At 40.1% G+C, this 10,710-nt stretch overlaps 2 protein-coding genes across 2 annotated transcripts in view; one reads left to right on the forward strand and one right to left on the reverse strand.

Moving 5' to 3' along the window:
- Positions 1-3,273: 3,273 nt before the first annotated feature.
- LOC140923929 (uncharacterized) lies at positions 3,274-4,389 on the reverse strand. Its single transcript, XM_073373945.1, has one exon. It carries the CDS (start codon positions 4,387-4,389, stop codon positions 3,274-3,276), a length of 1,116 nt encoding a protein of 371 aa, XP_073230046.1.
- Positions 4,390-5,959: 1,570 nt separating this feature from the next.
- LOC140925129 (uncharacterized) overlaps positions 5,960-10,710 on the forward strand; it is a 5,746-nt gene continuing 995 nt past the window's right edge. Inside the window, exons 1-2 of the mRNA XM_073375084.1 lie at positions 5,960-6,039; positions 9,860-10,710. The exon at positions 9,860-10,710 is cut by the window's right edge and continues 995 nt beyond it. Coding sequence (XP_073231185.1) covers positions 9,909-10,710 — 802 coding nt within the window. The 5' untranslated portion in view covers positions 5,960-6,039; positions 9,860-9,908. The remainder of the gene's footprint in view (positions 6,040-9,859) is intronic.

The raw sequence follows: 10,710 nt of genomic DNA on the forward strand, positions 1-10,710 counted from the left end.
TCAAGTTTATAAAAATGCGAGAACACACAATGTTTATCACCGCTGTTTGTGTTTTATTTAAGAACTAGATAACCTGAGAACAGGCCCAATTTTAGCAGTTCTCATACATTCTCTCTTAACGTGCTCCCACTAAAATTGGGCCTGATCCAAAGTCTAATAAGTTTGAGCTCACTGCGGCCATATTTTGGCCGCAACGCGGATTGTTAAACAATGCGACAGGATCTGATTGGCTGTTGAAACCAACGGAAGTTGAAAGCACTTATTCCTCGCGCGGTTTTTTCCGCCGTCAGAGGAGAAAAGGATTTTGCCGGGGAAGGGGGTGGGGGAAAGACGACGTCTGGCAGAGACGATGTTCTCACAACTTGCAAAGCAGTCTCTCTGCGTGGTGGTCAGCCGATAATTGCAGCATTTTTCCCATAGTAAATAGAGAGCTTAAGCAGCAGACGTTCTTGAAGTCACGAACGCCGACCGGAAGCTCAAGTCACTCACGTCAGTGTGAATATACTGCTCATGTGTTTACGTCCGTCAAGATAGAATGCGAAATTCTAGTACTCGAAATTTCGCTGTTGGGTAAGAATTATTTGGTAATTTCGAATATTGTGGTTAAATTGTTGGCCATAAACCAAGGATAATTCTTCTGCTATTCATTCGGCGTTTTGTAATCACGTAAATACTCTCTAATTCTATTTTTGGCCAGGCTAGCTCTAGCTGAATGATGGCAAACTTTCACGGGATTTACATAAGATTTACCCGATTTCTTGTCCATGAGAATCATCATCAAGTGAACACCACATGCATCTTATTTCAGAGGGCTTTATCTTCTTGTAGCTTTTAACGGCCGATAATTTCAACTACATGAATTGTTATTTTGCCATGAAAAATATTAAAGGCTTAAATGAAAATGTTGTGACTGCGTGTTTTTTTGCATCGGGTTGATTATATATATCCTGAAAACGTTTTCTAGCGAGACGCTTGTTGGACTATTTTGAAAAAAATAGCTTATATGTCAGTGGTCTAAGCGTATGTATCTTTGTGGCTTTGTCTGTTCGGATGTGTGTAGGAGCCAATAAGGTTGAAGGTACTATGAGGTACTATGCTAGGAACCAGTGAGCTTTTGGCATCTAAACATGAGATTGCTGCGCTAAAGGTCAAACAAGGGCACTTTGAGACCGCCATTTTGGTTCGTCACAATTTTGTCGTCTTTTCATATTACAGCTAAAGGTGTGCAGAAGTATAACATGTAAATATCTTCATGATTCAAACGCTGAAAACAGTGATGCAGCTGTTTAAGGGATCATATTTTAGTGTGGCTGCTTGTTCAAGACATTTATGACCTAATTCGGCTATCGCGAATGGCACAACGTACGTGAAGATGTTTCACTTGCTTCAAAGTGAAGTACCAAAAATCATAGTTTTCAAAGGTCTACAAATGAAACGGTAATAATTGGTATTTAGGTATTGACTTTAACTTGGAAGTATGCGTAATTGTATTTTAGAAGCTTGAACAAAAGCTGATTTTTTTTAAAGCTATGCCGAGTAAATTAATTCGTATAAACATGCTTTATTCTAAAGTAGGTTGAGTTTGATCGTTCGGGTGTACATAGTCCTGAATAGGACTGCTGTTGTTGACAGTGACTGACCTTTCGACAACTTGTGGTAGTCATCTTCAGAGTCAAAGTGAGTTGTATCACGTCAGTTGATGGTATTATACTCTGGTTAACCAGAGTATGAACGTTTCACAGTTTTACGCTTTATTCTCTCTCGTACAAAGTTCAATAGACCTTTAAATTCACGTTCCGGTAACTTACGTGCAACCATATCTGATACATGTTTGCTGTCCTAAAAGTAAACAAAACTTATTTAATTTACCCAGTGGCTAAGTAAAGGTGTGTACCTTTTACACTAGCGAATAAACTTGGAAGTAGCCAGTTGACGAAATAATTAGAGATTTCGGCAATTTGACAGTTCTGATGGAAGTAAAGTAATGAAATCGTTTGAGCAAAGTATTCTCGTAAACAAGATGCCTTCTTTCATGTACAAATTGTAAAGGGGGCAAAGTCTACCATCTTCATGTGCAAATTGTGTACACGAGTTACTTTTATAATCCTAAATGCGGATTTTATGGATTTCTTTTTTACCGTTCGATTGGGAAATCCGAAAAAGGATTTGCAAAACTATTCTTGTCAACAGCTGTCTTCATTTTGCTAATTATGCGTGCGCGTCCAAGACCGCTGTTCTTAAGGACAGTTTTTCAAATAATTTTTCGGATTTCCCAATGGAACGGTAAAAAGAAAATCCAAAAACAGATATCTCAGCGTTGAAATCCGTTATAAGCTATAAGTTATGCACTAGCAGTACGGGATAAGATTGGGCACGAAAGGTGGGGACTTTTCGGCTTGTTTCGGGTATTTGATGTAGTGACACCGGAATGAGTTCAAGATATCTCGATATCTTGAGTTCTTTCGGCTACAATAAATATTTCAGGCGGAGCGCGAAGTATTAAAGGATTTGTGACGCTCAGGAATGTCGTAAACTTGCAGTTTGTTACCAAAGTGAGGGCGGAAGTTGTTCGAGATGACCCGAGATCAGCTCGAGTTGTTTAGTTTATCTGGCTCGCCCGGGGTTTATAGTGACTCATCTTTGCCCCGTTAGATCACCGAGACGAGAATGTAGCAAAAAAAGTCCAAGATCGGCGATTTGTGCGTTTAATTTTTTTCAATTTGGGCGAACGGAAATTTAATGTTTTGCCAGGGTATATTTGCAGAACGCCTCGCCGCTCTGACATACATAGCATCTAGGTTTGAGAAAAGAACTTGACGACAAGAGCCCCAAACTAACATACCTGCAATATATTTATGACAGAAATTATACGCGAATTAGGTTACAGCCACGCCGTCATGCACCTGGCACACTTCCGGGGAAGAGGTTATGACGTCTGTTACACAAAAGGAGAAAAGTACCAAGACCTTGGTCTCAGTCATTCTTATTTAATGATTTTCAAAAATATAAGGGTATTTGAATGAAAGGGTATCCGGAAAATATCCTTTCTTACTATTCCTCCGCATTCACAATTAATTCCACAACCACGACGCCGAAGTGTACGCCTGCATAGCGTCTTGTTTCCATACAAATTTTAGTACATATTGCTTGTTGACAAATCGTCGCGGACAAAATTTTCTTTGTTGGATTCCTCTTAAGATGGAGTCGCCGATCATGAGTATGGGGCCATTTTGCGCCTCTGGTTGCTTTTTAGTCTCCTTCCGCGCTTCATGGTTATAAAGAGCTTCCCTGCTGAACATCCGAACTGTTTAAATGTTTTCTCGTCATCGCTGCTGTAGCTGTAGATACAGGTTGTGTAGATTGTTCATTACACACCTGTGTTTGTCTCTCTGGAAACTGAGGGTCAAGTACTACAAATCTGTTGTACGTATTCACGGTGAAAGTCTGATCCCTTACCTCTGCTATGATTTCTTCAGTTGCAGTCCTTTGGAGAGTCTGCAAGTCAACGTTGTTTGCTGTAACTTCGGCGAACGTGCGCTCATTAGATTCTGTTTGTGATTGAGAATCCTGGCGACTTGCGTCATGCATATGAGAAATCAATGATTCCTCAGAAACGCAAACTTGGTTTTTTTTTATCTCACTCAGTTGTTGTACAATGTGGTTTACTGAGTCTTCGGTCGACTTGGCTCTGGTTTTTAGAGCTTTTACTTCGGCTACTAACTTAGTGCTCAGATTTGAGATTTGCTTAACAAGTTTTTGTATCTCGTCGCCAAGTTCAATCTTCATCGCATGTATGCTGCTGTCACATGCCAGATTAACCTCTCTCGTTTGATTTTTGCATTTGTGTTCCAGATCTTTAAGCTTAATGACCTGCTCGTTGATCCCAATGGAGTTTGTTGTCATGAGGCTCTCAAGTTTCTTATAAAACTCAAGTTGCATTTTCATAAACCATTTGAATTCTTCATAACGATCGTCATGTGCTGAATTGGGACCCGCCACTGTAGCTGTTTCTGTTTCCGACTTTAAAGCGTTGAGCGTCGATAAAACATTTTCAGCGTTTCGATCTTCTTCAATAGTTGTATTTAGTTTTTCAACGATATGCAGTAGCTTTTCGACATAATAATCCTTCGATGCACCTTGTATTTGCAAGGTTTTGGTGCTGGTATAAAAATTAACCGTTGCAGATTTAAACTTCAACACCTCAGAGTTAGCATTGGAGTTGATATTCACCAAACTATTCGCATTTCCATCTTCCAGTTCAGAAATCCAAAATTCTTTTAGGCTTGCCAGACTGCCATTCCATTTGAACTGTTTCTTGTTAGGAATAAAACCCAGGTTCGCTGACAATCCAGGCGATGTGGCGCCTCCCGTTGCTGATGTCGCCGCCATCAGCGCTGCTTCAAAACAGCCCCCCTTCATTGCTTTCTTTGCTTCGCACCGCTCCCCACTATCTGAACGCCTGGAATAGGCTAGCTCAGTGGCGGACCTCTCGCCCCTCCTATCAGAGCTGGCGCTTGTTCGGACTGAAATTCTTACATCGACAGGATCGTATGTCACTTTTTAACTGGCTGATTTTTTTTTTAATGAAACGTGCGTTGCATTTTGCCACTAAATTAAATTCCAGGGATATTCAAAAATGTAATTGTCTTTGGGTACCTATGATCTGTTTGCCTCTGCTCGCAAAGCATTATTTTCCGCGCAAATGGCGACCGGCGTTCACAGACTGAGAAACACGTGGTCGTCTCTGCTTTCTCATCTGGTCGACAATTATGGCGACAACTCGGCCGATAGAGAAATTCACAACTTCGCCTTCCACTGTACGTCCTCTATTCCCAGCCCGCCCCTTTCCATGTATTTCTCCTTTGAGCCCTTTTTGGATTGCGAAGCATTGTTCGTGCGTAATATATCCCTCTGTTTTCCTACTTCCCGTCCTTTTAGAACCCATCTCCTTAGGTAATCAGCTCTTCTGACACCGCCCACCTTCGCTCCGTGTCCTTCTCGACTAAATTCTTCGAACATTTTGTCCGCGTCTATTGCAAAACGCACTCATTTCTTACTTACAAGTTATGTTTGAAACTCTTGTTAATTTCGTCGCACATGGTAAGGATTTTCCTCTTAACGTTATACTACAGCAAGTTTTGCGAGAGATACCAATATCAATGACTTTATTTTATCAAACTTACGAAGGGTAGGCTTTGATAAAAGGATGTGAATACATCTACACCAACATAGAAATAGCAAGATCCCTAAGGGAACATGTCGCCATTCTCAATCAATAACTAAATAATCAATCAAAACACAAAGTTAAAAGGTCAGCGAATCAGCCAGGTTAAGCATTTGCAACAAGCTTAAAGTTATCAGTCAAATCAAAGTCTAAAATATTAGGTGGTAAAGAGTTCCAATCGTGAATGATTGTATTGACCAGAAACAAGAGCCCGAAAACTGAATTAGTAATCATATGAAGTTTGGAAATTTCGAGTTGGGGAGAAGGACTTGTGATGGGATGGAATGGTGATCGCAGCTCTGTTAAACGTCTGTTAAGGTCTTCGTGAAGCAGGCCCAGTCTTGCCATTCGCCTCCAGTGTGAGTAGTCTCCTTCGCAGCCGCTCGGGCTGGAGTCACGCGAAAGTCACGCAATCTGGTGTAGCAACACGGCCTTCCTCACGGCTGTACGTCCTTGCGGGAAATCGGGCGGCACATTTCCTTACGCTTTCACTCTCTAAGAGCATGATATACATGGATGTTTGTAAAAAATTCTGCAAAAGGTTTTTTTGCGAAAAAAATTGCTGCACTGAAATAATGAAAAAAAAAGCTTTGACCTTTCTCGTCCCCAGAGCCACTCAGCTTAATTTTTTAACCGATAAGACCACGTGACCAAGAAACGACGGGCTCTGGGGACGAAAATGAACTATGAGCCGAGCCTGCGAGCAAGCTCTCTCGCTACTGGGTGCCCTGTGGACTGCCCTGTGGTTGTCCCAGAAATCAGTTCGGCCTCTCACGTGAAATTCTTATGGTCATATTCACGGACGCGAACGGCAGGTAACGTATTTTCAGCAGATTTTTTAAATGTCTAATATTCTTTACCGATAATAACCATTTCAATAGGAACATTTTTGGGCACCATCTAAAGTATGGTACGTCTTAAAGCATCATTATCAACTAGAGACTCATATTTACGATCCTGGTACTGCGTGAAAATCATCACAGTTTGCCCCGTTATGTGAAAGCTTAGAAGTTAATTTGGACTTGTAAAGAGTAGGGCTAAACTTCAGAATACCCAGCCAATTCATTGACATCTTAGAAAGCTGCTCCCGCAAATTCTAAATTACAGAAACTGCTTCCGCTTGCCGAAGTCTTCAAAGTTTGCATGAGTAACCCCTGGTTAGGAGGTGCGGGTGAACATGTGGGTGTGATTGATGAAAACCGCTTTCATAATTGCGTACGTGAATGAGAGAAAGCTCTTTTAGTTCCAGTGTGAACAAAAAGAATCGCGGCCGGTCATGAAAACTGTATTGAACAACACAGTTAATAAGACTCATATTTAAGCGATTTTATTCACAGTTGCTCAGGTACAATTATTAGGCCATCCCAATAAAATGTTTCGTTTCCCATCGCCCTCCCCCTCGTGAAGGTGGGTCGGTCGGTCGGGCCAAAAAAAAAAAAAGAATGAACACATGATTGCATATTAAATCTCACGTTTAGTCTGCAAGATATAATCAGATGGTAAAAGATGTATATTAACAGGACTATCAAATGTCTAGACAGGCTACAAAAACGAAGCATCAATGATAATTTAAGACAATTGGTGTTAATAAGACAGGATCACAGGATCGTGTGCTTGTAAATTAAACTACTTGCTTCTTTACAAGTGATTCTGGAATTTTTTTTTTTTTACTTTTCCAAAAAAATGGGTCAGTCGGTGATGGGAAACGAAGCATTAAATTGGGATGGCCTTAGCCTGCAAATGGTGAGAAGCGAGGTGAGAAGGCTGTATTTGCAGGCAAAATACAATGATACAGTATTTTTTGCATGACATGAGTAATTCATGTATACAGTCATGACTGCACAAAGTCTTATTATTCAATCGAATATTCAATCCGTTTTCAATAACCAAAGGCCATTGATACGCAAATTATACAAAATAATGAAACAGCTTAAATCATCACTGGAGTTTAAAGCTTATTGAGGCTTTCAGATGACAAGCAACATAACAAGCTTGGAAACATATAAAAGTATAAAAACCATTCACTGTATTGAAACCTGAATAAACTTAATTTACCTCCATTTCTATACTTAACTAACACGCGTATCTTACTGAAAACTTGTCATTCACCTAAGCTGAGATCAGGCTCTACTTTCATTTTCCTGGGTAATTAGATCCCCTGCCAGCAAGGCAAATTGAAAAGTCTCACATTTGGTACAGTACTTGTGTACCTGAATTATGTGTGCTTGCAAATCAAATGTAATGATGATTGTTGCATCAGTTGCATGTGCATTCATGTGCATGATTACCATTTTATCAGATGGACCTTAAACTCATCACCAGGGCCTTTGCAGTCACATACCATGCATATTAGTAACGTTGGTATCACACGGGCATCACAAGAAGGTGGACAGATCTGAGAAATACCTCGCTATACAGTGATAAAGTACCACTGACCAAGATTAGCCTGCGGGCTCCTCTTGTCGCCCTCAAAAATATCAATTCACATGCAATGCCAACCTTTGTAGCCTGAAAACACAGCTGTCTCTCTTCGCTAGGGACGTTTCACCTTGAGGGACCTGTGCACCTCAGCAGCAGAAACTTTATACATGTACTGTCCGTACTGGTGATGAAAATCAATATTTGCATAATCAATTTGGTAGTCATAGGGTTCCAGATGTAAATTTGTTTAACATGGAATGGTTATGAAACCTGTTAGATTCCTTTGTTATATGTTTTAGTTAGCTTTTTTGGACCTGCCCATGCACAACCGTTCAAAATTCCCATCATTTTGATCTTCTTGACCAACAGAAACATTGCATTAATTTATTCAGTCACAATTTGTGAACAAAAAACAAAGGATTGTGCACAGTCAGGGAGCTTCCATCATAAACTACAGCAACATTGTTTTCTACTTTGATGTTTGCCAGTTTTCATAACCAGTCTCCTCTACTAACTATGTCCTGATTGATAATGCTAAAGTGTCTTGATTTCTGTGAAAGAGCTCCAGCAAAACTCAAATGCTTTTTCTAAAGAAGAATTTTTTCCTGGAATGTTGGCTGTTTTGTTGTAGATTCATCACATTTACATTTGACCTTTGTGGCCTTTTATGTTTTGTCTGACATTCGTAAACAATAGATGAAACAAAATAACTACTACATCGACCAATAGAGCCCCTGACCAAGTTCCAGACTGATTTTGCGTCATCAACATGGAATTTCTGTCGCTAAGGTGCAGACGTTACTCCTGGCGAAACATCCCAAGCAGTGAAGAGCAAGAAACAGCTGTAGTTGCAGGCTACAACCTTTGTGAACATCTACGTGTAGATGTTGATGTACCCATGTCATTTACCTCATTCTTTAAGCCACGAAAACTACCCATGCCAGGTTACAAGTTGAATGGAAAACAAGCTCCATTTGTTATACATGTATTATGCCTCCTTCTTTAATCCATGAAACAAAAGAAGCGCAGCACACTCTTGTTGTTTAAGCCATGAACCCTTACCATGCAAGTTCACAACGGATACTTTTATCCTGCAAAAGATTTGAGGAGGTTGTTAGCAGACCCCAGGACTGCAGGAGCTGTCGTTCACACAATCTCACCATACGTGTAATTATAGTTATACAGTGACCACAGGAAAACAGGACTGCAGGAGCATTATAAAAAACACATTCCTTATTTCCACAGTGTGGGAGCACAGGAATAGAAGATTCGTTTCACTCAAAAAGTGGCCAAGTATTCTGAAGTTCCTCTGAGACTGTTCCTTGTCCAAGCTTAGATAGAAACAGTAAAATTTTATAGCCTTGATCGCCGTTCACTCAGGCTTATTCAATTTTAGCTGTGCCCAACCACGCCCAACCCCAAGGGGTAAAATTAATGTGGGGTATTTCTGCAGCCCTTCAGTCCTGGGTTGGGCATAAGCAAAATCCTGTGACCCTAATTGGAGGGGTTTCTAATTAAAGACTAGACTCACAGCAAGGTGACTTTAACTGGGCTGCCATAAAAGTGTACTGCATAATTCTTCATATCCTACGAAAGCGAAATTCAATAATTGCTTTATTATTCATTCAAAACAATTTCAAGTTTAAAAACAAACTAAAACTTGCTTACCCCATTCTATGTTAATAGTGTATGTTTATCGGGAAGTTTAGGAGATAAAGGGCTGTTCAGGACTGCAAATTTACTCCATATAGCCGATGTCGTCCATCAAGTTGTTAGTAGTTCCCGTTGAAATGAGTAAAATGTTCTGCCATTACTCACTACAGAAACAACTCAAACTTGTCCCCAGGTCCTCTCGGTTAATGGTTCAATAATCTGCAACTTTGCTGCCTTAGACATCATTGGTCAACGGTAGCTGGTTGTGATGAATTATGTGTGATTTTAGCCAATCAGAAACAGAGAAATATTTTGAATGAATGATAACAACATATATTCTGTATATGATTATTTGGGGCTTATAGGTTCAGTGGTTGTTGTTTCTCGTATATAGTGATGTAATTTTTGATAGCCTGTATGTTTAATTGGGTCCTTCTTTGTATGGCTGGCAAAGTCGTCTTCAGTTATGCATCCCTCAATGTGACCCTTAGTCCACCTGCATCCACAGCACTTCTTAAATTCAGTTAAATACTTACTATTGTACCTACCCCAAATTTGCAGATTGCAGAAGTGATTTCAAAAGTTACAGCTTGATTGGGTATTATTTGTAATGGATAACAAGAAAGAATCCTTTGTCAAGAGTACAAGTAGACGTCAGTGCAAATCAGCTCTTGGGCGGCGATTTACAGAAACAATTTATACTCATGTTTGCAAGAAGTGTGGAAAGTTTTTTATGGGTGAAAAATTACTTGAAGAACATGAAAAAACACATGATGGTGCTGCTAACTCTGAATTCAATTGTGCTTATTGTGGAAAGTGTTACAAGACTCTTAAATCATTGGAACAACATGAGAGGGAAAAGCACAAGTGCAACAGCTGTGGTTTGGCTTTTAGGAATGTTTCTTCCCTACAGAAGCATAAAATAACTCATTTACCAAAACCTCACAAATGTCTTCACTGTCGAAGGAGTTTTCGGTTAAAAGCTGATCTGAGATCACATCTCAGAAAAGTGCATCCTGAACTGAGGCCTTTCAAGTGTTCTCAGTGTCGTAAGTGTTTTCATTTAGAACAGAGTCTTCAATACCACCAACTAGTTCACACTGAAGTGCATAGTTGTGCTGTTTGTGGAAAGTGTCTTAACAGCAAATCACTGTTGCGTGACCATGAAAGAATACACACAGGTGAAAAGCCTTTTATGTGCAGTCGATGTGAAAAATCTTTCAGGACAAAGTCATTGCTGAGTGCTCATGTAAGAGCCATTCACTTGGATGAAAGACCTTTTAAATGCAAGAAATGCAACAAGAAGTTTAGAAGGCGTGCCGTTTTGATTTTGCATGAGAGAATACACACCGGTGAAAAACCCTTTACTTGTGATGTTTGTGAGAGGCCTTTTAATTCTAAAGTGCATCTGA

Source organism: Porites lutea, chromosome 14 (genome assembly GCF_958299795.1).
Source record: "Porites lutea chromosome 14, jaPorLute2.1, whole genome shotgun sequence".
Lineage (NCBI taxonomy): Eukaryota > Metazoa > Cnidaria > Anthozoa > Scleractinia > Poritidae > Porites > Porites lutea.